The sequence below is a fragment of the Dipodomys merriami genome, unplaced genomic scaffold, assembly GCF_024711535.1.
Source record: "Dipodomys merriami isolate MVZ:Mamm:240054 unplaced genomic scaffold, mDipMer1.0.p SCAF_3, whole genome shotgun sequence".
Taxonomy (NCBI): domain Eukaryota; kingdom Metazoa; phylum Chordata; class Mammalia; order Rodentia; family Heteromyidae; genus Dipodomys; species Dipodomys merriami.
In genome coordinates, this window is record NW_027204492.1 from 107,671,607 (window position 1) to 107,688,583 (window position 16,977).

General features: G+C 40.9%; 1 protein-coding gene across 1 annotated transcript in view; it reads right to left on the reverse strand.

Annotated features, from left to right (window-relative positions):
- Positions 1-16,977, reverse strand: part of Phex (phosphate regulating endopeptidase X-linked) — a 210,286-nt gene that overhangs the window by 101,728 nt on the left and 91,581 nt on the right. The window contains exon 12 of the mRNA XM_070040718.1: positions 4,482-4,583. Coding sequence (XP_069896819.1) covers positions 4,482-4,583 — 102 coding nt within the window. The remainder of the gene's footprint in view (positions 1-4,481; positions 4,584-16,977) is intronic.

Below are 16,977 nucleotides of genomic sequence, written 5' to 3' on the forward strand. Positions count from 1 at the left end.
TTTCAACTACTGACTCCTCTGACTTCATTACTAACCTCTCAGGAATGGAAGTCTGTAAGGCCGTGAGACTCTTAGCTCCAATTATCTTCCCCCAAAAAGCCAGAAGTGGAGCTGTGGCTCAAGTGGTAGAGTACTAGCAGGGAGGCCAGTGCCCAGGTTCTGAGTTCAAGCCTGGCCCACAAAGAATAAAATAGAATACAAAGTCCCTAGGTGTTATAGGTTGCCACTGGAGCTACACTTGGGAAACCATCCGAATCAGCTGATGATGGCAGGGCACTGTTTGGTGAGTACAGAGAGACTCTGGGGCCTGGAGGAAATACAAGGATTGGCAGAACTTAAGAGACAGAGGCAGAAGCAAGGTGCACTGGTGTTTTGCTCTCTGCAGGAGAACTCATCCCACCTCCTGCAAAGCCTTGCGTGGGAGTTGCAGGCCTGTGGAGTCGGGAACATTCTGAAGACTTCTCTGGCATCTGCTGTGACAAAGGCCATGCCCTCCCGAGCAGCAGCTTCGGGAAGGCTTTGCCTGAGAGTTCTAGCTGAGTATTTTTCCTGGGCGTGGCTGGCCAGCATAGATCTCAGGGGCTAAGAGCACAAATAAGCCTTTCAGGAGGGATTTGGCTTTGGGCTACATAATTAAATTCCTAGTTCAGAAAGCTGCTCTTCTCAACCTGACTCCCAGCCGGCTGGGGTGGCCAAAGGTGACCGGAGTCCCTGTCCTATCTAACCTCAACAATCATTACTCAGTGACCTTGAGAATCTTCTTCTCTGCTCTGGAATGGATGAATCCTTCAGATGACACTCCCCTCCACCCACCCACCCACACACACACACACACACACACACACACAAATCCTTGCTTTATCACTGGATGCTCGCTCAGTGGATGTCTCTTTAAAAAAATATAAGAAAAATAACAAGCCCCTTGTCCTTTCCTGCTTGTTTACAATAAAAGCACATGCTTACAGGAAACACAGAATCCGAAACCAAAAAAAAATCGGTGCTTATTTCACAATCTGAAATTTCCACTTGAAATCTACACAGTGGGTTTCACAACATAAAAGCACCCATGACCTCTTAAGAGAAGAACATGGGGAGGGGAGAAAAGAACAGGGAGACAGAGATAACAAATTCACCCTTCACAGACGCAGAGACATCCGCATCTATCTTTTGGACTGATCAACCCTTAGCAAAGAACACAACATAACTACATCCCTACAGGGGTCACAAGGCCAAGGGGTGGAAGGCCTCAGACCATAGTGTATCTCTGAATATCTGGACCACTCAGTTCAGGAGGTTAGCCATTGCACAAGGCTGAGATCAGCATCTCTTAGAAGGTTACCTTAATTAGCTGGCAATTCGAAGCTTCATGGTGAGGAAAAGAAAAGTTCCAGCCCCTCACAAATCAAAGCATTTTTTTCAGCTTCCCCAATGGGATTGCCAAGTGACTCAGCATTGGCCCAGTATGGACACTATTATTGATGAGAAATCTTCCGCCTGGGTAATATACTGCATACAACACATGCCCAAAGAACAGTGCCAAGTCATACCAGGAAGAGAAGGCCAAGTAGTCACCTCCACTTCAAATGCAAGCAAACCTTTTCTTAATGTAAGGGTCTACTCCATATCAGAAAGAAAAAGCCCTGAGATAGTCAAAGATTTCTATCTAAGTTTCAAGGAATTATTAGGCAAAGCCTTTCCTTTTTTGTTGACTATTAAAAAGGCAATCAAATTGAGGACAGCAAAGAAAAAAGACAAGGGAAAAAAATAATTTTTCAAAAACAGCCCCAGGGTAGAAAGCAAGTAGCAGAAAAGCCTTCAGCTTCACTGCTCTTTGTGAGTACTGTGAGCGCCACCTAGAGGTCATTTGGAGAAGTGCAAACTCATTCAAGTTGAGGCAGGAAAAAACAAAACAAAACAAAACACAAAAAAAACTACATTTTCTAGGATCCAGGGCTAAATTTGCCTCAGAAAATTGTGGGAGGTGAAGGGTAAACAAAGGAGGAGGCTGCAATGCTTGGTAAGAAATGTATGCATTATCCTGCCCATGTAATTGTAGCCCCTCTGTACAGTATGTTCTCAAATAAAATAAAATAATATTAAAAAAAAAAAAGAAAGAAAATTGTGGGAAATTTTAGGACCACATCCCTCTTGTTTACTATTTATTAAAGAAACTGTCTGAACTGTAAAAGACAAGATATACTCGGGGAGCCTAGTGAGATCTAGTAGGAGAATTACCTTTAATATTTCTCCTCATTGAACTAGAAGAGCTCCTGGCAGATTGAACTAAGCAGAGTTCAAAGAATACTTTTAGGAGAAAAATGGAAAGCTTTCATTGAAACAAAACAGAAGGCTGGAGAGCAACTCAAAGGGCAAACAGGAACACATCTAATATTAGGACTGAGAGTCGTCCTTCCAGGAAGACTCACAGACAACTTGCCCAGAAAGCCCAAACATCTTGTACAACTCAGAAGATCTCACTGAGGCAATCTCAACCCATACATCTCAAAGAACTGACTACAACTTCCAAAACATTCCTCTTGTATCCATGCATACACCCTCTCACCACCCCAACAGTGACCTTGTACTAATTTATACATGCACCTCCCACATCCTCAATCTATGAGGAGTCTGACTAGGACAAAGAATTCTTAATATGCTAAAGGCTCAACTGCCCAATACAAAACACATTCCAAGCCAAGCACTAGTGTTTCACAACTATAATCCTGACTACTAAGGAAGCTAAGATCTGAGGATTGAGGTTCAGAGCCAGCCTGGGCAGGAAAGCCTGTGAGATTCTTATTTCCAATAACTACCAAAAATCCAGAAGTGAAGCTATGGCCTAAGTGGTGGAATACTAGCCTTAACCCCAAAAGCTCAGGGACACTGCCCAGGCCCTGAGTTCAAGCCCCCCCCACATACACACACACATAACAAACACATTCTGTCCTACATACCACAAGCTAGTTCATCAAATAAATGAAGCTGTCAAAAAAAACCCTACAATATGTTGGTGCTGAAAATTTCAACGACCATCTGGAGAGCTTCCCATCTCAGCCCATGTGTTCTTGCCTTCATCAGCCTGTGCATCTTTCACATGGCTGAAGACAGCTTTGACAAATCTTGAAGGGGGATCAAAGTTGCCCTTTGTTTTCCTCTAATAACCCTCCTTCCAACTTCCTTCTTCACTATAAACACTGAACAGCCATTTCATGCTTATTGACAAAAATACTTATGGCAAGGTTCATCCATCTCAGGAATAGGAAAGCTCTAGGAATATGTTCCTAAACTTCCACATGTTCCTACTCACCAAAAGCAAGTATTCCCCACGTGTTGTTCTCTTTGTTTCTTGACCATAAAGTAGAAATAATTGTGTATGAGCTGACTCATGATGACAATGATGGAGAAGGCTGCCTTTATCACAAATGCTCACACTGAAGCTTTGATCCACTAAAGAAGACATTGTAGGCAAGGGATGCAGAAAATAATAGCATATCCTGGTGCCACAGGAGATCGCTAATATCAGGAAACAAAAACACTCCTGATTTCACAGTCTCTTAGCTGCAGAGTGGCATGCACGACAAGTATAGCAGGTGCACTCTACCTACATGAGCACCAACTTCCTCAGAATATCTACAAGTATTTTCAATTCAAGATGGACAGCACTATTTATCTTGAGGTGTATGTTGTATGCTAATATTGGGACTTGAACTTGAGGACTTGCACACTTGCTTGGCTTTTCCTCTCTAGACTAGTGCTCTACCTCTTGAGCCACAGCACCACTTCTGGTTTTCTTTTTCTGGTGGTTTCTTGGAGATAAGAGTCTCACAGACTTTCCTTCCCAGGCTCACTTTGAATCACGATCCTCAGATCTCAACCTCCTGAGTATCAAGGATTACAGGCATGAGCCACCAGCACCTGGCTTATTTTTTGTATTCTTATACATTGAAGAGTCTGCCTGGCCTGCAGTTTGCAAGCATATTCTTTGGGTCATTTATGCAAAACAATAGGTTAGAAAGAAGATCTGCTTGGTTATAGGAAATTATTTGCCTCCGGACATTTGCACACATGATGCACAAAAGAGGACACATGGCCAATGTGGGTTTTGCTTCTTCTTTGCATCTTGAGGGCTCTTCTGCCAGCTGCTCCCCATGGCTCCCCACTGCTCTGCATTCTGCCATATCCAATGATGGTTTATGACAAAATTCACTAGGCAGCAAGCCATGTGGCTCTTACAGACAGCAATTAGGAGAGAGGGAAAGGCCGAATTACACAGCACTGGAGAATGCAGTTAGGGAAAGAAAGTCAGATCTTATTTTCTCTTACCTCCTGGTGATGAAATCCAATAGCATATTCCTAATTCTAGAGTCATTTAGCACCAACAGCTCATTTTCATATGAAAATCAACTCACATACAATGCTAAACATGGAAATCTATTTAAAGCAAAAAATGTGTATATTTTTTCATTGAAAGGAGTCATTACCTTTTCTTTGGCTTTCCTTTTTGTTACTGAATCCATCCACTCGTTTTCTTTCTCCAGCATGTCAATAAAGGCCCAGCGAACACCCTCAATCAATTCTTCCATCTGCAAGAAAATATGCAAAGAAGGCGCATCAAAACTAAAGACAATAAACAAGGTTTTCTGGACCAAACTCAGCTTGTATAAGAACTAGTTCAAAGCTGGACACTGGTGGCTCACACCTGAATCCTACTACCCAGGAGGTTGAGATCTGAGGATTGCAGTTCAAAGCCAGCCCAGGCACGAAATTCCCCATGAGACTCTTATCTCCAATTTGCCACCAGAAAACCAGAAGTGGCACTGTGGCTCAAATGGTAGAGTGTTTGCCTTGAACTGAAGAGCTCAGGGACAGTGCGCAGGCCCAGAGTTCAAGCCCACAACCGACAAAAAAAAAAAAAAAAAGAGCTAGCTCAAGGCTGAACGTGGTATAAGGAATCCTTTGTGGCTCAACTCCAGCAATATGTTTGTTTCCATGAGAACAATTTGGTAGACCATGTTTGAAAGAATTATATGAAAAGAAAGGAATTCACCAGTGGTTATGACTAACAAATGACTTAACTATCTGTAGCTACCATATTGGTTCATCCCTATCAAGTTAGATACCAATTTCTATAGTTTAACAAGTACCTGAGAGACACATGGGCTGTGAGCAAGAGAGACACTGCTACCACAGAGACATGCAGAGGGCCAGTACCCCAAAGAACATATTACTGGTATGAGTCAGACTTATGTCAAGAAAGACCCCATATCTTTCCCAATTTGATCAAGAATGCTTGGCTAATCTTTACCAACTTTCTGCCTTCCTCTCTGCTCTCTCATGGTTCACCAAAGCTATTATTTCAGATCTGGAATAATAGGACAGAAAGGAGCTGCCCCAGCAAGGATGACTTATAAAAGACCTATTTCCACATATTTAAAGAAGGAGGACACATCTGCATTGAAGATACATGCACCCTAGCTTTGCCACCAGCATATGCTGGACAATGGAAAAGACTAGAAGAAAAGAGACATCAATGCTAAATTTTAGAGGCCACACAGATATGAGTGAGGAGATCCTGTTGCCTATGGGTACCCCCATACCAGAAAATATGGCTTACTTCTATAATCCTAGCTACTTAGGAGGCTGAGATCAAGAGTATCATGATTTAAAACCAGCAAGGACAGAAATATTTGTGAAATTCCATCTCCAAAATAACAAGCAAAAAGCAAGTCTGGAGAAGTGGTTCAAGTGGTAAATCACCAGCTAAACAAGCAAGCTGAGTAACTATTAGACCCTGAATTCAAACTCTTGTGGTAGCAAAAAAAAAAAAAAGCACCATTCATGCTCCAGGTGTGGTGGTGTAATCATACATGAGTAGAGACGGGAAGATTTTAGTTCCAAGCTAGCTCCCTGTTTAGGGGTAGGTTGGTTAGCAAGATTTTATCTCAAAAACAAGTCAGGCACATGCAGTCTCAGCTACAGAAGAAGTAGGAATGGACCGTGCTGGTGGCTCACACTTGTAATCCTAGCTATTCAGAAGGCTGACATCTGAGAACTGCAGTACAAAGCCAGTCAAAGTAGGAAAGTCTGTGAGACTCTTATTTCCAATTAATAACCTAAAATGTATCTAAAGTGGCAGAGTGCCAGCCTTGAGCAAAAAGGTTGAAGACAGTGCCTAAGTCCTGAGTTCAAACCCTAGGACCAGCATAAAAAGAGGAGGAGGAGGAGGAGGAGGAGGAGGAGGAGGAGGAGGAGGAGGAGGAGGAGGAGGAGGAGGAGGAGGAGGAGGAGGAGGAGGAGGAGGAGGAGGGGGAGGAGGGGGAGGAGGGGGAGGAGGAGGGGGAAGAGGGGGAGGAGGGGGAGGAGGGGAAGGAGGAGGAGGAGGAGGAGGCAGCAGCAGCAGCGTGGGCAGGGAGATTAGGCAAAATCAAGAGACTGTATCCAGAAAACAAAGCAAAAAAGTCACAGGTGGAGTTCAAGTGGTAGATTACTTTCCTAGCGAGCAGAAGAGGATGAGTTCACATCTTAGTACAAAGAAATTAAAGGCAGGAGGGAAAGGAATTCCATTCAGCAGAAATGTTCTAGATTCCTTAGTGGGACACTCAAATCAGAATATTGGGGTCTAAGCCCAAAATTAAACTGAAATTTGAAATTATAAGCTACAAACCAATTTTTACCATTCCCTACACAGGAAATGAGTCTAAATGTTTCCTTTGTTATATAAGGAATTGTCGACGCAACGCTAAAAATAATTTCTTTCTGTTTAATAAGTTTTCAGCTCTGTTTTCAGCTCAATAACAGTTGTAAGAAAACCAGAGTTGGAAATCAGTGGGCTGGGTTCCATCGTATGTAAATAAGAACAAACAGCAGATGGAAGCGGGGGGATCGTCACAGCTATTTCTTCTCAACTTTAGTAAAACATTCAAAGGAGAGAAACCTTAACTTGGGATTGGGGCATGATAAAAACATGAAATGATAGGAGAGCAAAAGTCCTTTAAAAATCATTGTCAAGAGTCAGGCATACTGGCTCTCAACTGTAATTCCTGCTACTTAACAGACAGAGATCAGGAGGATCAGAGTTCATGACCAGCCCAGGTGAAAAAGACCCCACCTCAACAACAACAACAAAAAAAGTGCCTGGCGTAATAGTATGTGCCTATCACCACAGACAGGTGGGACACATAAATAGGAGGATCACAGTCCAAGTCAGACTAGGCAAAAACCACAATATCCTATTCGAAAAATAACTAAAGCAAAAATGGTTGAAGGACTTGACTTTAAATGGTTGGGAACTGTCTAACAGTTAAGACCCTAGAAATGCTGGGTTTTGGTGGCTCATGCCTGTAATCCTAGCTACTCAAGAAGCTAAGATCTAAGAATTGTGCTTAGAAGATAGCCTGGGCAGAGAACTCCATGAGATTCTTATCTCCAATTAACCAGCAAAAAGCTGGAAGTGGAGTTGTGGCTCCACAATGGTAGAATGCTAAACTTGAGCAAAAAGATCTCAGGGATAGATTCAGGTCTTGAGCTCAAGCCCTGGGACCAACAGCAAAAAAAGAGAGAGAGAGAGAGAGAGAGCCTAGTACTATCAAAAATAGTCAAGTACTTCAGAACTTAGCCTGTACATTGAAATTTTGGGGAAAGGATCATTAAAAATTCTCATAAAAATAATTAAAAACTACCCCTTCACAAATTATAACAATATAAAATACAGTGAAAACAGGGGTTATACTGTGGGGGAGGGACATACAAAACAACAAAGAAATATTTTATAAATATGTTAGACACAGTAGCAAGAAAGAAAAAATATTTGAGTCCTTAACTTGGGGTTCATTTCATTTAACATCAGCTTCTCTGACCATTTCTTCTTGTCTCAGACGTATACTAGTTATTGCAGATAACGGAAACCATGGGACCTATGTTTCTTTGGGCCTGGCTTACATCACTTAACAATGCTTGATAAGAAATGCACTCATTACCTTGCCCATGTAATTGTAACCCCTCTGTCCAGTATTTTCACAATAAAAAAGGACAGTCAAAAAAATTAAAAACTAAAGCTAGATCCTTATATATCACCCTGTACCAGAATCAATTCTAAATGGATCAAAGACTTCAATGTGAGGCCAGATACCATGAAAATATTAGAGGAAGGGATAGAGGAGAAACATTAGGGCTCCTAGGCAAGGGTCAAAACTTCCTAAGTAAAGATCCAAATCAAAACAAATCAAAGAAAGACTGGCTCAATGAGATCACCTTGAACAGAAGAGTTTCTGCAGGGCAAAGGACATAGCTAGCAAAATTAATAGAAAGCCCATAGAATGAGAAAAGATTTTTACTAGCTATGCATCAGACAAGGGCCTCATATCTAAAATATACTTAGAGCTGAAAAATTAGCCTCCCCCCAAAAAAAAACCATCAAAGAAACAACCCAATTAATAAATGCGCTAAAGAGTTAAAATGAGACTTCTCCAAAGAAGAAGTAACAATGGCCAATAGACACATGAAGAAATGTTCAACATCTCTGGACATAAAAGAAATGCAAATCAAGATAACATGGAGATTCCACCTCACCCCAGTTAGAATGGCTATAATCAAGAACTCTAATAACAACAGATGCTGGCCCGGATGTGGCCAAAAAGGAGCCTACTACACTGTCGGTGGGAATGTAAACTTGTTCAACCACTCTGGAAAGCAGTATGTAGGTTCCTGAAAAGACTAAACATAGAGATGCCCTATGACCCAGCAATCCCACTCCTGGACGTTTATCCAATAGACCACAAACATGACCACATTAAAGCAACCAGCACATCCATGGTCATTGCAGCAGCATTGTTGACCATAGCCAAGATATGGACTCAACCCAGATGCTCCTCAGTGGACAAATGGATCAAGAAAATGTGGTATGTATACACAGAATTCTATGCTTCCATCAGAAAGAATGCTATTTTACCATTCATATGGAAATGGAAAGACTTGAAAAATATTAAGTGAAGTAAACCAGACTCAAAGAAACATAGGCTACATGGTCTCCCTCATTTGCTATAACTAGAATGTACCTATAAATATACAAGTAAACATACTGGATGGTAAAAGACAAAGAATTACACTTGAACATGATAAATTATACAGGACTCTAGACATGCACACTGTAAGACCAAAGGAGGATATTCTTCAGAAAAAGTCTCAATAGCTGTGTGCATATGATCATATAAAATACATTTATTGAAATGAACTCCAAGAAATAGAAATAAGAGGTTTTTGTTATTTTGCATTTTGTTCTTGTTTGAGTTTTTTTTTGGGGGGGTGGTCCAGTCGTGGGGCCTGAACTCTGGGCCTGGGTGCTGTCCCTCAGCTCTTCAGCTCAAGGCTAGCGCTCTACCACTTGAGCCACAATGCCACTTCCGGCTTTTTTCTTTTTGCTTATGTGGTGCTGAGGAATCGAACCCAGGGCTTCATGCATGCAAGACAAGCGCTCTACCATTGAGCCACCTTCCCAGCCCCATTATTTGGGGTTTTGTGGGGGGGTTTTCTCCTTTGTCACACTTTTAATTTTCTGCACCTTTTGTCTTGTTTGTAAGTTCATTTGTTTGGGGGAGTGTAAGGGGAATAAGAGAAATAGTGGTACAAAGGGTGAACAAATTTAGCAATACTCACTAAACACTATGTTGAAAATGAACTAAACAACTTGTGGGTGGGGATAGGAGGGAAAAACTGGGAAAGACCGGAAGTATTTACATTGTCAATAAAGAAATAGACTCGAGCTGGGAATGTGGCTTAATGGTAGAGTGTTTCCCTAGCATGCATGAAGCTCTGGGTTTGATTCCTCAGTACCACATAAGCAAAGCTGGAAGGGGTGCTGTGGCTCAAGTGGTAGAAAACCCAGGACTGGCAAACAGAAATGCACTCATCACCTGACTTATGTAATATAACCCCTCTTTACATCAACTTTACACAACAATAAAATAAAAATAAAAATAAAACAAATAAAAAGACTCCTGGGTCCAAGCATTAGAATAGTAATATCATTAGTGTAAGTTCTAGCCGGGACACTGAAAGTTTTCAAAGTTCTCTCTGGTAATTCCAGGACTACTATAGTATCCGCATTTATTTAATGAATAGGGAAGTTAAAGGTTGATAATCTACTCAAGCTCATACAGCTAGTGAGGGTCATAAACAGGTCATCTGACCACCAAGCTAAAATGACAATTACGAGCTCAGAGTTTCTAGAAGCAACAGAAGTATCCTCCATAAATCAGAGGAAAATACCAGGAAAGTCTAAGGAAACCAACAAAAAAAATACACAAGAAACAGAAACTCCATATGCAGGGTGAAAAAAAATCACAAGGGCCAGGTACTGGTGGCTCATGCCTGTAATTCTAGCTACTCAGAAGGCTGAGATCTGAAGATCACAGTTCAAAGCCAGCCCTGGCAGGAAAGTCCAAGAGACTCTTATCTCCAATAAACCAATCAGAAAACCGGAAGTGGTGCTGTGGCTCCAGTGGTAGAGAGCTAGCCTTGAGCTGGAAAGCTGAGGGACAGCGCCCAGGCTCAGAGTTCAAGCCCCATGACTGACAAAATAAAAATTACAAGGAAACCTGCAGGGACTAGATCTTTCATCTCTGCAGTCCTCATCACCCTTAAACCTTTAAAACCTTAGCAAGCAGCAGAACTCATGAGCCAGGATATCTACTGCATGTAGAAAGAGAAATGGCATCTTCCCAGAGCAGAGGTGGGGTGAGGAAGGCAGCTCATAAGGATAGAAGGAAGTGAATAGATTGATTGATAAGAGAGATTTTGTGTCCAAATGAATAGAACTAGGTGATTAATTGAATTAGGAAGGTAAGGAAAGTGAGGAGAGAAACAGATTTATCCCAAGGTTGTAGACATGGGCACCTCAGAGAATGCTTCAGTGGTTCTCTGAGAGGAGGAACACTGGAAGAGAAAGAGGGCTGGGGGCAGAAGGCAGACCACAAGGGGATAAGTTATATATGAGGAGTGAAGATATCAAGGCTGTACAAGTTTGTTTACAAAAGAAAGCAAACAAAAATGAGAAATGTACCTGGGTTAAGGGAGGGGTCTGAGGGGTTGTGTTTTGTGCATGTTCATTGTTGCAGAACATGTAAGATGACTTATTGTATTTAAATATCAACAGAAAGGATCCAATGAAAGGACAATGTTGAAAACATGGGAGGAAAAAAAAAGCCATTACTAAGCTGGGTGCCAGTGGCTCATGCCTGTAATATTAGCTTCTCAGGAGAATGAGATGAGGATCGTGGCTCATATGGAACCAATGGAATTCTATGCCTCCATCAGAAAGAATGACACCACTTCATTTGTTAGGAAATACAAAGACTTGGAAAAATCATTAAGTGAAGTAAGCCAGGCCCAAAGAAACATAGGTCCTGTGGTTTCCCTCAGTTGCAATAACTAGTATACATTTCGGACAAGCCGAAAAGGTACATATGACCATATAAGATGATGCTAAGCGAAATAAACCCCAAGATAGGGACACAAGTGGTTTTATGCTTCTTGCTATTGTTTTTTAATGTATTTATAATATACCGTGTGACATTTTTTGTTTCTTTTGTAAGTTCTTCCCCCATGGTATAATCCCTGTTGTCACTGTATTTGATTCCGGTGCCCTGCATCTTGTATATACATTGTTTTGGGAGGGGAAGGGAAATAACAAAATGCTGAAATAAGGATACAGGTTGACCCATTGTAACAATAAGGTGTACAAGACACTATGTTGAAAAACTAACTTTACAATTTAGGCGGGGAGAGGGAAAAGGGGAGGGGGGAGTGTAGTTGTGGAGGTGGGAGGGAAGGGATGGTAGGGGAAAAACAAAGGAGGAGGTAACAATGCTTGATAGGAAATGGACTCATTACCTTACTGTAACTGTAACCCCTCTGTACAGTATTTTTACAATAAAATATATATATACAAAAAAAGGAGGATCGTGGCTCAAAGCCAGACTGCACAGGAAAGTCTCCAATTAACCACCAAAAAAGCCAAAGCAGAACTGTGGTGCAAGTGGTAGAGCCCTAGCATAAAAGCTCAGAAACAGCACCCATGTCCTGTGTTCAAGCTCCAGGACCCATGTACACGTACACATGTGCACGTGTGCGCACACACACACACACACACACACACACACACACAGAGAGAGCTACAAATAATCTTTGAATGTACAAATGGAAGATAGGACCCAGAGACTATATGACTATATGGAAGGAGTCACCTGAGACATAAGACAGGACTATAGAAAACATAAAGCAATGGGCAGATGGACAGGCAAGAGAATTAGTAGACTAGAGGGTAGAAGGTTGATGGCTCAACAAGTAGTTAAGTGGTACAGTGTTGGCCTAGCATATTCTATGGCCTGGGTTTAAGTCCCAGTACTGCAGAAAAAGAAAAAGAAAAAAAAAACAAAGTTGAGAAAGTGCTTGTCTAATCAATCACATGGTTTTTTTTTAAATTTTATTGTAAAGATGCTGTACAGAGGGGTTACAGTTACATGAGTAAGGTAATGAGTACATTTCTTGTGGAGCATTGTTACTCCCTCCTTTGTTGCTTTCCCACTCTACCTTCTCTCCCTAACCTCCTTCAATCCTCTCCCCCTTCATATTTGTAAAGTTCATTTCCAGTATAGTGGGGAAGACTTAATTCTGATCCCCATTTCAGAACTCCTCAGCGACTGAGGCATAGGGAGGAAGAATGTCAATCACATGGCTTTTGTCCATGCAGTAGAATTGACATTTGCAGAAAAATCTTCTCTGAAATATTCTCTTTCTTCACACATAACGTCATGCATTCTGGCAGCATAAATGCACTGCTAGGAAGAGAAGTACTTGTGTTTTTTTTTAAGGACAATAAGATTTTTTTCTTATAGGCAGCGCCTCAGTGCAATGATAGGAGGAAGGAGGGTGGGATAGGAATTTGATAAAGAAAACAAATGCAGTTTGTTTCCTGGGGCTATTAAGCTTAAAATAATGATACTAATGGTAATGTGTGTGTGTGTGTGTGTGTGTGTGTGTGTGTGTGTGTGTGTGTGTTTGTGTGTATGGTAGTGGTTTAATAAAAGAGAATGAAATTAGCACTTGAAAAAAAAAGATTTTTTTTCTTAATGCTCTGGCCAATATATAGCAGTGGTAGAAAGACAGTTAATGAATAAGCAGAAAGCTAAACATCACCAAGGAAAATATCAGTTTGAAGTAAGGTGTACAAAAATTCATCTTCAATCCTCATTTTAAATAATCAACTAGGTAAGTGCCAGTGGCGTATGCCTGTGATCCTAGCTATTCAAGCGGCTGAGATCTAAGGACTGCGGTTCAAAGCCAGCCTGAGCAGGAAGGTCTGTAAGACTCTTACTACCAATTAACCACAAAAAAAAGCCATTAGTGGGGCTGTGGCTGAAATGGTAGAGCACTAGCTTTGAGCTAAAAAGGAAAAAAATCTCAGCAATGGTGTCCAGACCCTGAGTTCAAGACCCAGGACTGGCACAAATATAATCATAATAATAACCAAATAAGCCAAATAAGCACTGTCTATGGACAGTGCATTTGTCTATGGACAAATTTTGCTAATTTGTCTATGGACAAATTTTGCTAATTTTGGATTCCTACCGTGAATCTTGAGGCCATTTCTCCCTTATTCTCCTTTGGGGGAATTTGATGAACTATACACTTCTTAGTAAAATAGGCCTTTGTGCTTTCAAGTACTTCTTTCTAAGCAGCTTGGTTTCACAGGACCTTCCCGGGCCCCAAATTCATTAAAGGTTTAAGCATGTTGCATAGATTTTTCAAAGCTCTGTCTATAACTTGCTGATTGGTATTCTGATGGAAATACACACAGGCAAAAAGATTTCAGCTCATTGTCTGAAGAATGACAAACAGTTTACTCATATTCAGCTCCTGCCTTCCTCTGCCCTTCCTCCCCTCCTCCATCCTCACCATCTCTATCTCCCTAAATAACCACACTGACAACTTGCACTCTTTGTAGCCCTGTCAGATGTGTCAGATGTAAGTAAATCTCGTTTCAAGTTTTGTTTTCCCATAAGCCTTTGCCTTTGAGAGCAACTCCCTGGCCCAGCCTCCCCTGCCCCATTTTTAGTTCATTCTCTATTCATCTTTCTCTCTCCCCCTACCACCCCAGACTTTACAGATTTATTGTAGATCATTTTCTGTGAGATGGTGTTGAACTACCACATCATACTTGAAGAAAGAGGGAAATCTTTGAAGGTGATTAATGTCATTGGTTAGCACGAGGAGGCAAATAAGAGAAACAATGATTTTAACAAGCTAGAACCAGGAAGCTAAATCACTGAACACTTCTGATTTTTATCTTTAGAAAACACAACAGCATGACATAATAACATTGCCTTCAGTCAAGGCATATTCCCTGAGGCAGCAAAAGCCTGACATAATTTTTAAATAAGGAAAAAGAAGCCAAGCACTGGTGGCTCATACCTAGCTATTCAGGAGGCTGAAATGTGAGGATCATAGTTTGAAGCCAACATGGGCAGCTAAGTCAGTGAGACTCTTATCTCTAAGTAACCACCAAAAAGCTGGAAATGGATCTGTAGCTCAAGTGGTAGAGTGCTAGCTTTGAGCAAAAGAAGCTCAGGGACAGTGCCCAGGCCCTGAGTTCAAGCCCTAGGGTCTGCACACACACACACACACACACACACACACACACACACACACACACACACACACACACACACACACACACACACCACAAATTTTATTTCTTCATCAAACTTTAACCACAAATTTTATTTCTTCATCAAACTTTAACCTAACACCTGATTCTACCATCATATAGCATTAAGTAGAAATCGATTGAGTAGGAGTTATGTAAGTATGTCTATGCCTATAATCTTAGCTACTTAGAGGCTGAGATTTGAGGATCACAGTTCAAAGCCAGGGGAGGAAGGTCAGTGAAACTTTTATCTCCAGTTAATCAGCAAAAAGCCAGAAGTGAAGGTGTTGCTCAAGTGGCAGAGCACCAGCCTTGAGTGAAAAAAAACAAGATGTTGGTTCTTTTCCTCAACCAGTGTTATTTAAGAAAAGGCTCTTCCTTTTCACTCTTTGCACCACATGATCTTTCCATAGTGATCTGTACCAGATACCTGACACTATTGAGTTGCACATGCATATACATCTATGAATTGCCTGTCCATCCAGGGATTTAAATAAAATCAGACCCTTTTGCCTTAATACATTAACTTATCCTTCCTACTCCTCCTTGGCCCTCTCCTCACGCTCACATATGACATTTTTGTTTTGTAGAAATGAGTCGTGATAGCTCCTAGTTAGCCATTAGAAGGGACACATGCCAGCAGAGTTTGGAGGGGGTCAATTTGCCCCAAGGTCAGTTGTGGTTTCCTTCAATGCTTTGTCTCTGGCAATAAAGAAACCCTACAAAGCCAACTCAAATTGTACCTCATACCTATAAATCCCAAACCCTTAACCCCATATTGATGTCTCATCACCCCTCAGAGGTCCTGTCAGACTTATAATCAGAACAACACACATGTGCTTAATCGCCTTTTCATATCTATTTATTTGGTCTCTCCAATAAAAGCTATAAATGTCGAGGGCAGAAAACATGATTTCAAAAGAATGAGACCATGGCTATGTAAATAATCAAAACGGTATCTTTCAAATTAAAACCGTGGGGCTGGGAAGGTGGCTCAGTGGTAGAGCACTTGCCTTACATGCATGAGGCCCTGGGTTCGATTCCTCAGCACCACATAAGCAAAAAGAAAAAAATTAAAACCGTTATTATTCCCTTTTTCATACAGTTTCCTGATTTTATATCTCACATATGATTTTTTTACATGACAACATTTCAAATGTAAAGAATGTTCCTGCCTAATGATGGTTTATACCAGATGCTAAGTAAATACATACAAGTTCACTTTATGCTCTTTAAAACCTCCACTGAAAGTTTTAGCCTGAGCAATTAAATAATAGGTACACAAACAGGAAGGGTGGAAGTAAAATTGTACCACTTTGTAGACTCCATGATACTATATATAGAAAAAAAACTAAGACTCCACCAAATGACTATTAGAACTGATAAACAAATTCAGTAATGTGGCAGGATACAAAATGAAAGCATAAAAATCAGTAGCAGTTTTATGTACCAATAAAGTTGCTGAGAAAGAAATTATGAAAGCAATTCCATTCACAATAGCTACAAAAATAAAACACTAGGAATAAATTTAACAAAGGAAACGAAAGATTTCTATGATGAAAATTGCAAAACACTGATAAAAGCTGAAGCGGACAGAAAAAATTGAACTACTTCCTATGTCCATGAGTTAGAATAGTTAATATTATTTAAATGTCTGTACAACCGAGAGTGATTTTCAGATTCAAACCAATCCCCATAAAAATGTCAATAAGTCTTCACAGAACTAAAAAAGGCAATCCTAAAAGTCATATGAAAGGGAAAAAGACCCCAGATAACCAAAGCAATCTTGAGCCAAAAAAGCAAAGCTAAAGGTATTACACTACATGAATTTTTGTTTTTTGTCAGTCATGGGGCCTGAACTTGGGCCTGGGCACTGTCCCTCAGCTCTTCAGCTCAAGGCTAGCGCTCTACCACTTGAGCCACAGCACCATGTCCATATTTTTTTCTGCTTATGTGGTGCTGAGGAATCAAACCCAAGGCCTCATGCATGCAAGGTAAACACTCTACCACTGAGCCACCTTCCCGGCCCCTACACTACTTGATTTTAAGGCATATCACAGAGCCATAGTAATAATAATAGCATAGTCTTGGAATTAAAATGGACACAGAAACCAATCAAAAGAACAGAGAAATGTACGCATTATCTTGCCCATGTAATTGTAACCCCTCTGTACAGTATGTTCACAAATAAAATAAAATTAAATTTAAAAAAATAAAAAAAGAACAGAGATACACAAAATAAACCCATATGTCACAGGCTTATTGATCTAAAGCCA